Here is a 16,136-nt window from a genome sequence, read left to right as displayed (position 1 = left end):
CCTGCCTGGGATAGGAAGATGGGCCTGGCGAGGCAGAGTGCGAGAGATGAGGCTGGGAGACTAGAAGCAAAGGCCGTGACGAAGGTGAAAAACTGCTAATCCCCAGGCCATGTGGGGCCTGCAGACATATTTAGCCTACACAGAGGTATGTGGGATTTATTTTAGACTTGAGCCAACATTTTGAAATTAGAGGCTTCACGTAAAAATCTCGAGTCCTGATGTCCCTTGAAGAATGAGAAGACCTGGCAACGCTGGGCCCACATTCCCACAAGTCAACCCTGGGCTTGAGCTGCCCCTGTAGACACCCACACCCTGCACTTCTCACCACTTCCAGCCTTGGCGTCCATACTTCAGCCCAGTCCAGCACACTTCCTTCACTCACACTTATCTGCCTGATCCCTGCAGGGGGTTGAGTTTGGACTTCCTTCTCTAGAATGGCCTAGTACAGAGTTTCTCCTTTTTTTCTGAGACTTGAGCCAACAAGCGGTGGCACAGAGGTTCAGCATCCTCTGGTCCCGCCTCCTCCCCAAGCCATAGACTTTTTCCTTGGGCAATTTTTGACGCCACAGAACAAAACCATGAAGGGAAGGTTATCATCAAGTCTTACCATTTATTTCTTTATGGGGTTAAACAAGAGCAGAGAGGCTTCTGCCCCACAATGCAACAAAACAGAAAGCAGTACACATACAGAGACACTCACCGAAACACAGAGGCAGGGGAAGGGCGACAACTGAACCATAGCCAGGTGAGGGAGGAAGGGACGGGGACTACTAGGAATCCAGCTTGGAGACTCAGTCATAGGAACTAGTGCAAGAAAGTCCTACTCATGAAGCACAGTGTAGAAAATGGCGTAAGAAAGCTGCCCAGCTCTGCTGCCTGTGACGAACGGCAGGGGCAGTTGGAGGGGTGGTGGAAGATCTGGGCAGTGGGGTGGATGGGGACAGTCAAATGACTTCGAGGTGGAGTGAGGTGCCCCTTTCCCCTGCCACTGGGCAAGGCCCTGGGCTGGTCTGAGCCAGGGGTCTCCTGGGCACTTGGTGAGGGGGAAGAGGGGATGGGAGTCTCCAAGGGTCCATTCCCTGGGGTCCTAAGATCCCCCTTTACATCCCAGTCCCTTTTCCCCTCCTGAGGATGCAGGAGTTACAAGGCAGTACATAGGGTCTCTCACATCTACAGAAGCATCTCTGGAAAGGAGCCAGCACCTCTTCCCCTCCCCAGCTGAAAAGAGCACTCTAGGGATGGGGTATGTGGCTAGGCCTGAAATGCTGAAGGCCAAACATGGAGTGTGTGGGCAGGGCACAGGGCTGGGCGGGGGGAGGGGAACACGCTGTGAGAAATGAGAAAACTGGCAGGGAAGGACTCCCCGGTCTCACAAAGCCTATTTGGGGACCCAGCTGAGGCCCTTGAATGATTCCCTCTCTACTAGTGAGGTTTCCCATTTATCCCCCAGCCAGCCGATTCCAGCTGTCCCCTCCCCCTCCCCCCTTTGGTTTCCCCTAATGCAGCTCCAGGCCCACCCCTCCCCTTAACTCACTGGCATTGCATCCCAGGACACAGGCCCTTCTGGCACTGAAAGCCGCTTGGCCTGTCCCAGGAACACAGTTGTGGCTTCCTTTCTCGTCTGCTCCTATTGGCTTGGAGATGTCCCAGGCCATGTGGCCTCCCACTCCTAGGAGATCAGCACAAGGCTAATGGCCCCCAAGGGGCTCTCCAGGCCTCTTCTCTCGTGCAGCTCTCTAGCCTGACTAAACACTTCAAGTCTCTCAACCAAGGGACCACAGCACATCATCTTTATTTAGCGGGTCCTCTTGCCAGTTTCTGGACTTTCTCCAGCTAGGGGCAGGGGTGGCTGGATTAGGGGACCTGCTACAGGGTGAGGAGCAGTCTGGTGGTTCCACAATTGGGATAGTAACCCATGGGGTCAGGGATGAGAAGGGATGAATACTCTTTGGTAGGCTGGGGACGGGGACAGGCTGGGGATGGGGGAGGCTCATCTCTGGAAAGCTCTGGGGCAACGCCACCAAGGTTTCCTTCATGGAGGCCTGGGCTAGGACGAGATGGGGGAGTCTGGGGACCCAGGCCAGGCCTGACCCTCTTGGGCTTAAGTCCCTCCTCCCCATGGAGATCAGAAATGGAAATGTCTTTGGCCCCAAGGCCAAGATCTCCAGGGCAAGAGTGGCCCTTGGGAGTATGTGCACCTTCTGTAAGATATGGCCCTTCGGACAGCGGCAGTCCCTGTGCTCCTTCTCCAGAGGGCTCCTTACGCAACCCTTTCTGATTTGGGGACGTGTCCTCGAGCCTGCCTCAACACTGATCATCTGCCTCCCCAAAGCCAGGTGGTGACAGCCCATTCAGCCATCTAAGCCCTCTGCCCACCTCTCTCCTCTCCTCTCCCTCTTCCCTATCTCCACTCTCTCCCGCCACTCATTCTGCACCCCGTTCCTATACCTCATCGCCTAGGGTGCTGGGGCACAGCTTAACTGGGGCCCTGACCTAACTGCAACTGCGTACACCTCATGTCCCAGCCTGGCTCTTCCCTGTGGCGGCCCCACATGGGACAAGGTGCACTGGAGCGGGAGGAAGGCCGCTGCGTCGTCTGCCGTTGCCTGTAGGGGTATGGGCAGGAGGGAATTAAGGATCGTGGCAACAAAAGGAATGCGGAGGGGGGAAAGAGCTTCTCCCCTCTGTGCCCCCCAACATTCCCTGAAGGGCCAAGGCTGGGTAAGCAGCCTCCTTCCTTGGGGTCAGGGCTCTCAGTGGCGGTGGGCATTTCCACCCCCCACTCCCCCCCTTGTTTTTTGGCTAAGCCCCATAGATGGGGGCCTGGGAGGGGGGCACCTGCTGCTCCTGCCTTTTTCTCCCAGTGAGTTTTGCAGCTCCCTGAGGCCCTCTGGCGGTTCTGTTGGAGCTGCTTTTGGAGTGGGGGTTGGTAGGGGGCGATGTGTGATTGCCCCATTTCCCCCGCCCCCCACCTGGTCCTACCCCTCCCACGGGAGGGGCCCCCTCCCCCTCCCCCTGGGGGGGGCGCTGGAGCTGATGTCGGTGTGTGGTGGAGGTCTGATCTCCCTCCTTGCTGTCACTCTTCCCGAGTCAGGCCCTCGTCTAGGGCAGGCAGTGCCTCCAGGCCCGGTCCCCCACCACCCTGGCCGCTGGAGAAGGACACCATGGTATGGAGGAGCATGAGAACAAGGACGTAGAGCCGGATCCTGCTGGGACTGAGGCGGGAGCCCCCAGAGACTGGCAGCAGGGAGGACTTGTGGCTGAGGCGGCCTGGGGGGTCGTGGCGGGGGTGGTAGTGGGGGTACTGTTGGTGGTAGTGGTGGAAGTAAGAGTGGTGGAATTGCTGGTGGTGGGTTTTGGGGGCTTCAGACTCCTTGAACTTCTTCTTCTCCGACTCACAGGAGACCCACTGCACGTCACAGCACTTGGCTTCCGGCCGCTTTGGCGAAGTATCCAGCAACCCTGCCAATGGATAAGCAAGGCGGTGGGGGGGGTGCTAAAGGGGCTGCTGGCTATGCCTTTCTCAGAGAGGTGATTGTCAAAGCTGGGGCTGCTCTGGTAGTCCTGCCCAAGACTCTTCCCCCTGCCCCTTAGCACCATCCCTTTCTGGACACATCTTCCAGGGACCCCAGACAGTTTCTCTGGGATAACTCCCTGGCTAGGTATGTTTTGGATACAGATGGCCACTCTGCTCTCTCCCCCTATTCCACTTTGCCCCATCCCAACCTGGGGCCTCACTACCTACTCCTGCAGCCACTAACCTTCTCCTGACCCAACTTCTTTGTTGTCTTCCCTGCTCCCACAGCCCCGACCTGGTGCCTGCTCTGGGCCCCTGGCCTCCTCCCTCCTCCCAGGGCCCTGCCTTTACCTGTACAGATAAAGCCAGGGAGCCCTCCGTACACCATTTCCTCATTGTCAGGGAGGATAAACGGGCACCGGGTCTGCACCTCCAGGCAGTATTGCTTGCAGGGCACCCAGCGCTGGCATTCCTGCTGGGTCACGCTGAAGTATTCTGAGCACAGCCAGGCCTTGTAGACAGCCTGTAGGGAGAGGAAAAAGCATCAGCCCAGGCGCCAGCCCCTTTCTGCCTCAGAGGAGAGGGATGAGGAGGGGTGTAACTGTACTCTATAGGGGGAGGGTACGGTGTGCTCACCAACCCAACCCCAGGATCCAGGGGGTGGGGAAGAAGGGTTTGGGTCAAGACCACTACCTCCTACCCTAAAATCTCCCATTTCATAGCCAGAACTCCCAAGTCCCCAATCTGCAGTCATCCAAGACTTTGAATTTGTTCATTGGTAAAATCACAAAATGACTCCTAAATCAGAGCTGGCAGAGGCCCATCCAACCATACCATTTTATAGCTGGTCCCAAGAGATGTCCTGACTTGTCTGAGGTCACCTATATGGAGGTAAATTTCACTTCCATTCAATTCAGCAAACATTTCTTTGGCTGATGGTGTTAAGTTTCTAAACTCAAGAAAAGAGATGGAGAGGATAATCTTTGCTTTACCTCATTAGGGTGTTGTGTAGATCAAATAATATGACACATATGAAAATGTTTTGTAAATTCTATAGTGCAATACAAATGTGAGGGGTTATTTTTAATAAAAACAGGAATCTGCCTTACCAAGCACCACATGTGCCTTCAAGCTCTACTTAACCCATGCTCTGTTCTGTTGGCGTCCACCCTGGAGTGGAGCAGACACCACATTTCATTTGGAAACTTTGCTTAGCCGTTTCACTTCATGGGTATACTTCCTGCCCCTCATCTAGCCCATTTCCACCAGGCACTTGGTCCTGGCTAAGAAAGGTTCCCTGCTCTATACTCTTTGGCTATCATCAAGACCAGAGTTCCTCAACGGCGACACTACTGACATTTTGGACTGGATGATTCTTTGTAGTGGGGGCTGTCCTGTGCATTATAGAATATTGAGAAGCATTCCTTGCCTCTACCCAGTAGTTGCCAGTCGCATCCTCCCCCTCCTCATCGTGACAACCAAGAAATGTCTCTGGCCATTGCCAAATATCCCCTGGGTGGGGGGCAAAATCATCTCCCATTGAGAACCACTGATCTAACTCCTTGCTACTGAAAGTGTGGACCTGGACCAGCAACATCACCATCACTTGGAGCTTGTGAAAAGTGCATAATCCCAGGCCCTGCCCAAGACTTGACAAGTCACACCTGCATTTTAACAGGATGCCCAGAGCCCTGCCCACATCCATTCTTCATATTTTCAGGGGCACCTTCCCATAGTTGCTCCTTGTAGCGATGGTTCTCCGACTTCAGTGTGCCTCAGAATCCCCTGGGACACTTGTTAAAAAGGCAGATGGCCCCCTCCAATTCAGCTTCAAGAGGACTGAGGTGGGCTCAGGAATCTGCCTTTGGAACAAGGGTCCAGATCATTCTGCGGCCAGAGGCCTTTCAACCACACTCTGAGCAACGTGGTCAGAGCTTCTTACACAGACTTTAAACATTTACACTCAAATACAAATAACTCCACTGTGAACATGGACTTGGGCAATGTAATCCCACACTGGCCTTTTCCAAAGTGGGGGCAGGGGCATGGTGATGGGTGGTAGTGGTGGGTGGTAGTGGGTTGTGGTGCAAGTTACCCCCCTGAGGAACACAGATTTGATATCTCACTGGTTTCTCAAATTTAACATGCTCTAAATCTTAAAATTCAGTTCTTGTTTTTTTTACTCCAAATCTGCCCACACCCCTGAGTCTTGACTACTTCGGTTAAGTGCCATGACCATCCACCTGGGTATTCAATCCAGAAACTTAGGTGTCAGCCATCACTCCTCTCTTTGCCAGCATCCCCACATGCAGTCCATCAGCAAGGCATGCCAATTCTACCTCTACTTCCACGACTCTGTGCAGGCACTGTCATTTGTCACCTGACAACAGTCTCCTATGTGGCCTCCCCGCCTCCACTCTTGCTCTTTCCAATGCACTGTTTACACAGGAGTAAGAGCGATCTCAAAATGACATTCGATCATGTTACTCCCTTGCTTCAAACGCTTCAATGCATTTAGAATAAAACCCAAACTTTCGACCACAGACTTCAAACCCCTGCATAACTTGGCCCCTGTCTGTCTCTCCAACCTCATTTTCTACCTCTCCCATACGGCTCATAACGCTCCACACGCTGAGGTTTTCTTTCTTTTCCTTGAACATGCCCTACTTCTTCCCACCTTGGGGCCTTGGCACACACTGTTCTCTTGGCCTGATATGCTCTTCCCCCTGCCCCCCCCACCACTTTTGGCCTGGCTAGGTCCTTCTCAACTTTGAAGCCTCAGTTCAAAAGTCACCTCCTCAGAGAGGGTCTCCCTGACCACTCTAGTTAGAGAATGCCCCCTCATTATTCTTTTTCTTAAATGTTTCTTCACCACAGTATGAGTTTGTCTGCATCCTTGTTTTGTTTTTCTCTGTCAACCTCACTAAAATGTAAGACACATGAAAGCAGACGTGGGTCGGTCTTATTGACCATATTGAGTACTCAGCACAACATATGTAAAAAAACAAGTCTGTTGATGGAATGAACCAGATGAGTAAATGAGGACATGTCCCTACTCTCAAAGAAATTTCAGTTTCATGGATAGACAGATCTAACTTGAAACTATGGTACATTTTCTATACTATAAGAGAAGTTAAACCACTGGCCACTGGAGTGAAGCAAATAGAAAAGCCGGGAAAGATTTCAGTGCGGGTATGAGTTGAGCTGGGGGAGTTCCCTGGTGGTCCAGTGGTTAGGAATCCACCTTCCAATGCAGGGGGCGCGGGTTCGATTCCTGGTCAGGGAACTAAGATCCCACATGCCATGGGGCAACTAAGCCCGAGGGCTGCAACTACTGAGCCCACGTGCTCTGGAGCTCACGCGCCACAACTAGAGAGAAGCCTGCGTGTTGCAACGAAGAGCCCGCACACCACAACGAAAGAGCCCGCGTGCCACAACTAAGACCCGAGACAGCCAAAAATAAATAAATAAATATTAAAAAAAAAAGAGTTAAGTTGGGACTCAAAGTAGGATTTTAGATGGGATGGGCAGAGATGAGACAAAAGGGCATTCTGGACTGAGGCAACAGCTTAAGCAAAGGTACAGATGTGAGCACACGCATGGTGTGCTAAAAGAATGGAGAATGGTTTCATATGAATGAAGTGCAAAGGATACCAATCTCCCGTGGATGGACATTTAAATTACTTCCAGGTTTCCACTATCACAAACAATGCTTCGGTGAGTAGGTCTGTACACACCTCTCTTGAACACCTGTGTTATATTTTATTTATATAAACTCTTAAGAGTGAAATTATTGGGATAAAAGGTATGTGCAATGGAGTGAGAAGGGAGTGGAAGGAGGTGGAAAGGAACAAGTAAAGGTAAGAGGCAGGGGAAGAGGGAGCTAGAGGGGTAGGAGAGGGGCTCAGGGGAAGAGGGAGCTAGAGGGGTTGGATAGAGTGGCAGTGGAGTCCGGGGGCACAAGGGAGAAGGGGAGGAAGAAAGAGAGGGTAAGAAAGAGTAGGGAGTTGGAGGGTGAGAAATAGTGATAATAGTGGGGGTAGGAAAAAACAGCGTTGGGGAGGAAGCAGGGGAATAAGAGATGGAGGGTGTAAGGGAGGTAAAGGGGTACAGTGAGGGTGAGAGAAGATGAAGGGTAAGAAAGAGCAGGGGATAACAGGGTGGGGGACAGGAGATGTGGAAGATGGGCTGTGAAGAGGAGGGGTAAGGAAGACGGAGGAAGAAAGAGGAGGGTTCAAGAGCCAGCAGGGGAATAAAGGGGGGTAAAGAAGATGGGAACAGAGGAAAGCCGAGATGAGAAAGCGGGATAAGAGAGCAGAAGGAGATGGGGGAGACGGAAAGAAAAGTAAGACAGGAAACAAAAAGGATATCCCTAAGGCTAAGGGCCCCAGTACCTTGGAGACCCCCCCTCCATCTTGTGGGTCCCAGGGTGCCAAGAGGCGGCTCTGCCCACAGCCTCTGCCCCAACCTCTGCAGCCTGGACCCAGAGTCCACCTCCACTCTCACCCTGAATTGTGTGGAACAGCCCAGTCCTCCACTGCTGGGGTTCAGAGGCCCCTGCGGGATTCTCCCTGGGCTCTTCTGGTTCAGTGTTCCTGCTCCCAGGTGAGGCTGCAGTGGAGGGCCGGCCCTCCTCCCAGGCAACTGCAATTAGCCTAATAGCAGGCGCTGGTGGCCGGGCACTTCCCGCCTCTGCTCTGGGAGAGAGAGAGGGAGTTGAGGGAGGAGGGGCTGGGAGAGGGGTGGCCTGACAGTGGGAGGGAGGCCTTTCTCCTTAGCTAGATGGCCCTCCCTCAAGCCCCACGGCCCCAGTCACCATGGCAACAAGTGGGCGAGCAGGTTGCCAGAGGAGGACACCAGGCCTGTGGGTGGCAAGACAGTGAGAGGAATGGAGGAAGTAGAGTGACAAGGGGCTGAGAGGTAATCCAATTCCTTAGCCCCACATATGGCCAGCTGAGGTCATTGCTGGCCCACATGCTTTAAAAAGGGGCTGGGGTCTTTCTCAGATGAAAAGTCTGGCTCTCAGGGCTACCACCTGGACAGCAAGCCTGCCTTAGTCTCTGTAGCCCTCTTCCCTAGGCAGGCCTAAGTCACTTGCCCCATCTCATCAGTGTTAGGACTGAGCCAGAGGGGACCGGGTTGCTTGGGCAGTTGCAGGGGCCTGCGCACTCAGCCACAAGGATGGGGAAGAGCCAGGAGAGCTGCGTTCGGAGAGCTGCGGGGCTGGCTGGAGGCGGGGCATGCGGGGCAAAGGAAGAAATGTCTCAGAACCAGACAACAGTCAGTTGGGAGACCCTCGGAGGTCTTTTGCTCTAGTTCCTCAATTCTGGCTGCATATTACAATCACTCAGAGAGTCTTTTAAAAATGCTTCTGCTTGGCCCACATTGCACTCCAGACCAAGTCAGTCAGAATCCCTGTGGGTGGGGCCCACACATCTAGAGTTTTTCAAAACACCTCAGTTAATTTTAATATGCAGATAACTTAGCCCTGCTTCATTTTATAGCTGAGGAAACTAAGGCCCAGAAAAGGGGAGGAAGGACTTGTCTACAGTCACATAAAGTAGTGGCAGAGGGAGGAACTTGAAACCCAGTTTCTCGACTCAAACTCCAGGGTTCTTCCTACTGGACCATCCTACCAGTGACTGCATTCCAAACTCAGGGGGCAGGACACAGAAGCGTGGGGAGGGGAGGAGAGCTGAGGAGAACCAGGCCTGCTCTTGGCTTTCAGGCTCTTCAAACTCCAGCCCTGGCAGGAAAGCCTTCTTCATCATGCCCTGTCCTCTGAGCTTAACCATCCTGGACCCTCAAGGTAGCAGCAGATGATGGGTGGGGTGGAAAGCCTTGACCTGACAGTGCCCTCCTTTCCCTACAGAATCCCCTTCCCCACCTCCAGCAGGCCACCGCTGGGCTCAATCAAGTTCTGGCTGCTACAGCCAAGTTGCTATGGGAACTGGGAGGGGAAGGAAGCAGGGAGTAACTAGAGGGAACACCAATTAACCCAAAAAGGAAGCTGAGAAGGCTATCCCACCCCTCCTCCCGGCTGGGCTGTTAAACCACTCTTTTTTTATAATGTCTTTTAAAAAATATTTATTTATTGATTTTGGCTGCACCAGGTCTTAGTTGCGGCACGCGGGATCTTTAGTTGCAGTATGTGGGCTTCTTAGTTGCGGCATGCCTGCGGGATCTAGTTCCCTGACCAGGGATCAAACCCAGGCCTCCTGCACTGGGAGCACAGAGTCTTACCCACTGGACCACCAGGGAAGTCCCTTAAACCACTCTTGAAATGGGAGCAGGTAAGACGAGGGGGATCCCCACCCATCCTGGGCTCTGCAGCTGCTAGTTTAGGGAGGAGTGGGAGGACCTGAAGAGCCTTACCTTCCTGCTCCCTGGCTTGCGACCTTGGCCAGGGCATTCTCATCCCTACGCTCCTCTGGGAAGTAGCATGTGACTTTTCCTGGCCCCCAGGGTGCTACGGGAATGCATACAAGTGCGTACCTACAAACACAGCCCACAGCCAAGACTCAGGGCCAGAGGGTTTAGAAAGAGGAGGCCATCCTGGACTCCTCGGTTAGGGGGCGGGAAAACCCTCCAGAGAGGAGAGCTTCATTTCCTGCCAACCAGGAAGTCGGCAGTTTCCTTCTTGGATTCCAACTTGCTTCCCTCCCTAGGGCCTATTTCCCCATCCAAATCCTCCCTACAGACCTCTTCAACGCTGTTTGTTTTCCTAATGCACTCCTGGGACACTTGGCCAGGAGCTGCAGCTGCAGAGACCGTGGAGGCAGAGTGGCAATCTGGGCTGGGCTTGAGAATGAAACCCACTGTCCACAGCACACAAATAACCACCCTGCCCCTAGATTTCGCCTAGGTGGAAACTGAGGCTCAGAAAAGGGATTTGGTTCAGCCAAGTCATAAACATGCAAGAAATCAACTATAAAGCCAGGATTAGAAGGGAGGTACTCTGGTGACTAATCCCATGTCTCTTTGTGCTGCATCCATCAATACACATAGCACTGTGTGAAGGACCTCCTTGGGCAGGTCTGAAAAGAGCCACATGCTCCTATTCCTGATTCTGGGCTTTCAGAGAGTTGGATCAGAACAGGATAAGGTCAAAGTCAATCTCTCCAACCCAGGGGAGGGAGATCTTGGACGTAACTCTGGGAGTAGTTCCTTGGGATTGGCAGAGTCAGACTGAGATTAGAGGCATTACAGGGCAAATGCAGGTGGATGACATGGCTTTACTTAAGTGGCTGTAAAAATAAGCAACAGCTTTCCTGCTGCTGAGAATGAGCAGTCATGAGTCAGAGTGGCCTGGCCTGGCCTGGCCTGGAGGAAAGGCGGGGGAGATGGCTTGAGAGGTGGATAAGAACCCAGAGCCACTGCAGTTCCAGAGGGTCCAGTCACCTCCAAGCCTCTTAGGCCACCTGCTCCAAGGCCAGGGCAGCCTGGTTAGTGGAGAAGTGGCGTCCCTAGTGCAGGAGCAGTTCTCTGAAGGAGCCTAGATGACCCATATCAATCAGGTGAGCAGAGGAGGCAGGTTCACGACCACTCGAGAATAGGAAGGACTGAGAATCTTAACTCCACCTCCCGATCTGCTGTTGGAATTTCCACTCCAACGTCACCGCCACAAGCTATCCAGCTACTGACTGCGCACCTCTTGTCACAGGGCGCACGCTCTCTCCTAGGGCAGCCCATATCTTCAGACCAGTCTCGCAGTTAAAGAAGTTCTTTCTCCTTCTGAGCTGAGATAATGCCTCTCTGTGGCATTGCTCACGGCTCCTCCTAGCTCTTCTGGGACCATAAAGTTCCTGTCCCCATGCCAGCCCTGCAGGAGGTATTTGTAAACGTCCCTGAATCAGGTCAGGTCTTCCCATTCATTTTTTCCTGCAACGATCAATTTCTGAACATGTTCAAGTGCCTGGCACTGTGCTGGGGAACTACATATGATAGAGATAGGGAAGACAAGATTGCTATCTTTAAGGAGCAGGACAGACAACCTTGTGCATCAATCATTAGAAGTCACTGTGATAAGCAGTATGTACTTGGTGCAATGATAGCATAAAGGGAGGAAGGATCAATGGTGTTTTGAGGGCTGAAGCACAGGAAAATATCTCCATGTGGGAGAGGCTAGAGTTGGGGCTTGGAAAAAATGGGTAGAAGTTCACTGGGTGGAATAGGGCAGGAATAAGTGCACTTAAAGCAAAGGAATAAGCAGGTATAAAGGCCTGGAGGTGTGAAACAGTGCCGGATTCAGGCACTGTCGGTAGTTTAGCATAGTTAGAGGGTACAAAGGGGGCCATGATGGGAGATGAGGCTACGGAGGAAGGCCATGCCCATATTATGATATGTTCTGCATGCTAAGGAGGAGCCAGGCTTCATCCTATAGGCAACAGACAGCCTTTAGTGGATTTTAAATAACTGCTTTTTAAAAGATTGCTTATCACTTCTAAGTCAGTGATAAGTTAGTCTTATCACTGACTAACTTTTCAGACTTATGTTCTGAAAGTGTGGACGATGGAGCATAGGCATCAAGACTGGAGGTAGGGAGACCAGTTAGGAGCCTATTGCAACAATCTGAATGAGAGATGATGGGGATACCAGGTTTCTGGCTTGGGTGGCAGGATGAATAGTCGTTTCATTCATTAAAGAAGGGAAACCAGGAGGAGGAGTAGATTTGGGGGTGAATTCAGTTTTTGGTCATGCTGACTTTGAAACATAGGTCAGTATATACTAGGCTAGGTAGAAATGTCAAGGAGGCAGTTGGACACAATGGTTTGAGCTCAGAAGGACGGTCTGGGCTAGAAATAAAGGTTTGGTCTGAGCTCAGAAGGAGGGTCTGGGCTACAAATAAAGGTTTGGGAGTCATCAAGGGTTAAGGAGTTAATCATCAGGAACATAGTAGGACTATACTTTCCCACACCCTTTGAAATTAGGCATGGCCATAAGACTTACTTTGGCCAATGAAATGTGAGTTGAAGTGACATGGATCCCTTCTGGGGAGAAGCTTTAAGAGCTGGAGTACGATTTGCCTCTGCTGCTGACTGTGGAAGCGGTGTTGAAATGGACCTTTTACTAGCCTGGGTCTCTTGGTGACTATCATGAACAGATGCTCCCTGCTGACCTATTCTGGACATGTATTATGAGCAAGAAATAACTGTTTGTTGTGTTAAGCCTCTGATATTTGGGAATTGTTTGCTACTACAGCGTAACCTGGCTCACTCTGACTGATAAAGCAATAGTGGAAGCCAAGGAAGTAGAGGATATTGCCTAGGGGAAATTAACGCACAGAGAAAAGGACCAACAGTGGATCCCTGGAAAACACTAACATTTAAGGGGCAGGTAGAAGAAGGGAATCTGATGAAGATGCGGGAGTGGTTTAAGAGCTTGGAGAAGAAACAGAAGAGAGTGGCATTCTATAAATTAGGGGAGGAGAGAAGAGTTTCAAAGAATAAGAGTGGTCAGCAGACGAGGACATGCTGGCAGTCTCATCATGGTGAGATCAGTTTCAGTGGAGCAGTGGGGGCAGAAACCAAATTGAAGCCAATTTAAAAGGGAATGTGAGGGAAGAAAAATGGAGAGAGCTATGTGTAGACTACTCTTCCAAGAAGCCAAACTAGTTTTTCAACTATTTTTTGGGATGTGGTTTCCAGTTCTCTGTTCTACCCTGGTTGTTCCTATTCAGACAAGTTCCTATTTTTCTATGTCCCTTGCAACTGAATGCAATCCCCAGACAGAGTTTATCAACACAGAGTCAAGTAGAAGTATCAGCCCTCCTATGCTAGAAGCTCTGTTTCTTTTAATGCAGCCTAAGACCACATTTGCTCTCTGGGAGACTGTATTGTATTCCTTTGGTAATTCAGTGGAGATGGAGAGGGGAATTTCTGCCTGGAGTGTGGGATCAAAGACACAGCCTAGATCAAAGTCCCTGGAAGGAGCTCAAGCCTTCTGGCAAGATATCTGAATGAATTAAACATCCTTGAGATGGTAGGCTCTCTGAGGACAGGGACTGTGTCTTATCTGTGTATTTCCCTCAGGACTTCACATGGAATTAGGTATACAGAAGAGATGCCTGCTAAGTACTTGAAATCCAAGCACTTGAAAACCAAGCCTCCAGCAACTAGCTCAGACTGGAGTAAGGTGGAGATCTCCAAGAAAAGGGTGAAAGTAATGGGTTATGTAATGTGTTGCATGAATTTTACAGCTTTGATGGAGAAATTGGGGATGCATTAGCAAAAAAAAAAAAATCATAGAAAACTAAGCAAATAGAAAAAAAAAGAGGCAATTATCAACTCCAGGAAAACAAGTTGGCCAAGGAAGAAAATGTAATCACAGTATTCTACATGACTCAGCTGTGAACAATATTTATAATCCTTATAATGTAAATATGGAATACTGTTAAAACCAGAAATTGTGATATGACAATATTCGATATATGAGGGGAGTGCACATACGGTGCTGCTGGTAGTAAGAGAGCTAAATCCCACTCTAAAAAAATAAAAAGGCAGTACATATTTAAATCAGAAAAAAAATCAAGAAATGACAGTATTGGTATATCATTTAGAGATGTGGAGGTAAATATTAGAAGAAACAGCTAAGAGGTTTAGAAGTATTTGACTGAAGAGTGAAGCTTAGGGTTGGAGCAGAGGGCTTCTGTTTTAATCATAAGCAATGAGCTCTATATTTATCATTTAAAAGATATTACGTTATATATCATTTAAAAGACAGATGCTACAAGAATATATATCTATATATGGGATAGATATACATATGTGTATACATGTATATATATGTATATATGTGTATATTTGTGTGCACAAAGATATTCCAAACAGAAAAGTCAAGAAATAGCAGTATTGGCACACCATTAAAAATGTGATAATAAATATCAGAAGAAAAAGCTAAGAGAGTTTCAAGTGTTTAACTCTGAAGAGTGACTATATATATGTAGCTTATATGTCTTTTAAAATTATGAACATATATTACTTTGATAAAATGAAAATAAAATAAATATATAAACTGATATGCAGCCATGAACCTCAAAAACAACAAAACAAAATCCCTAAGACTTGACCTGACCAACCTTGCCAGACTCAGCCACAAAACCCCAGGCCCTATTGCCCAGCCATGGATCGTCTACTCCATCACCACTGTCTGGGGCATGGGCTTAGGTCAGGTCAGCTTAACAGGCCAGCAGAATTAATGAGTGGCCCCATAGCCAAAGAGAACTAATATGAGAGGAGGGGAACTTTAAGGGCCTCTGTGCCCAACAGCTGTGCAGGCCACCCACCATAGAAATGGTGCCAGTGTGACATGACAACCATAGCTTCATTTGAGCTGCACACAAATGTGTTTGGTATAAAATCCCGCTGCCCCCTCCCAGGGGGCACACACTGCTAGTCTGGGCCCAGGCCCAGGCAGAAATCTCCAGCTTCCTGCAGGGATCATTGTGAAACCAGCTCCTTGCCCCTACCTTACTTCTGTCCCCAAACACAGTACCTTGCTAAACAGATGAGAGGCTGGGGAGAGACCTAATAAAAGGACCTGTTAGTTGTGCTTGGTCTCTGGGGGTGAGGTAAATCAAGGCTTTGGAGTCCTTCCATCTCTGGCTCTTCCCTCCCCTACCTGAGCATATCTCTGTGCTCTCATTCACTAGAATCTCTCCAGTTGCCTTCTGGCTCCTAACCTTCCACCTCCACACTAGACACTTCACCTGCTGCTCCCAAATTACCTTTCCCTTCTCCTAAGGGAAAGTGTTGTCAATCTCAATTGAGTATTAAGCAGTCATTTAGATCAAACACATCTAATTAAGGTGACAATAATAATAGCTACCATTTTTTAAGTGCTTACCATACGCCAGGCTCTGTTCTAAGCAGCTGACCTTTATTAACTCATTGAATCCTCACAACCACCCCCTGAGATGGAGATACATTTACAGGTGAGGACAGGAAGGACCAGAGTTAAAATAGCTTGTCCAGGACTTCCCTGGTGGCACAGTGGTTAAGAATTCGCCTGCCAATGCAGGGGACACGGGTTCGAGCCCTGGTCCGGGAAGATCCCACATGCCGTGTAGCAACTAAGTCCGTGCGCCACAACTACTGAGCCTGCGCTCTAGAGCCTGTGAGCCACAACTACTGAGCCCACATGCCGCAACAACTGAAGCCTGCGCACTTTAGGGCCCGCATGCTGCAACTACTGAGGCTGCGTGCTGCAACTACTGAAGTCCATGTGCCTAGAGCCTGTGCTCCGCAACAAGAGAAGCCACCGCAATGAGAAGCCCGTGCAACGCAACAAAGAGTAGCCCCTACTCGCCACAACTGGAGAAAGCCCACGCACAGCAACGAAGACCCAACGCAGCCAAAAATAAATTTAAAAAAAAAGCTCGTCCAAGGCCACACAGCCAATAATAATATATGGTGGCTACCATTTCCCGAGCACTTTCCATCTCACAGACACTGTGCTCTTAAGAGATTAGCATGTTATATGTCATTGAAGCCTAACAATGACCCTATTTCTTAGTCTTGAATTCAAAGAAAATGAGGTTCCAAGAGAGATGAAAGGTCTCAACAACTGTTTTATGGAGAAGACAGATTTCAAGCTGGGATGTGAAGTCAAGTTTACCTGG

General features: G+C 50.2%; 1 protein-coding gene across 1 annotated transcript in view; it reads right to left on the bottom strand.

Annotated features, from left to right (window-relative positions):
• Positions 1 to 607: 607 nt before the first annotated feature.
• Positions 608 to 16,136, bottom strand: part of NALF2 (NALCN channel auxiliary factor 2) — a 28,114-nt gene continuing 12,585 nt past the window's right edge. The window contains exons 2-3 of the mRNA XM_057539151.1: positions 3,869 to 4,040; positions 608 to 3,462 (exon numbers count right to left, since the gene is read on the bottom strand). Of these exons, the coding sequence (XP_057395134.1) occupies positions 3,077 to 3,462; positions 3,869 to 4,040 (558 nt within the window). The 3' untranslated portion in view covers positions 608 to 3,076. The remainder of the gene's footprint in view (positions 3,463 to 3,868; positions 4,041 to 16,136) is intronic.

This window comes from Balaenoptera acutorostrata, chromosome X (assembly GCF_949987535.1).
Source record: "Balaenoptera acutorostrata chromosome X, mBalAcu1.1, whole genome shotgun sequence".
Lineage (NCBI taxonomy): Eukaryota > Metazoa > Chordata > Mammalia > Artiodactyla > Balaenopteridae > Balaenoptera > Balaenoptera acutorostrata.
Note: the sequence above shows the minus strand (reverse complement) of the source record. Positions and strands in the feature narration are given on the sequence as shown.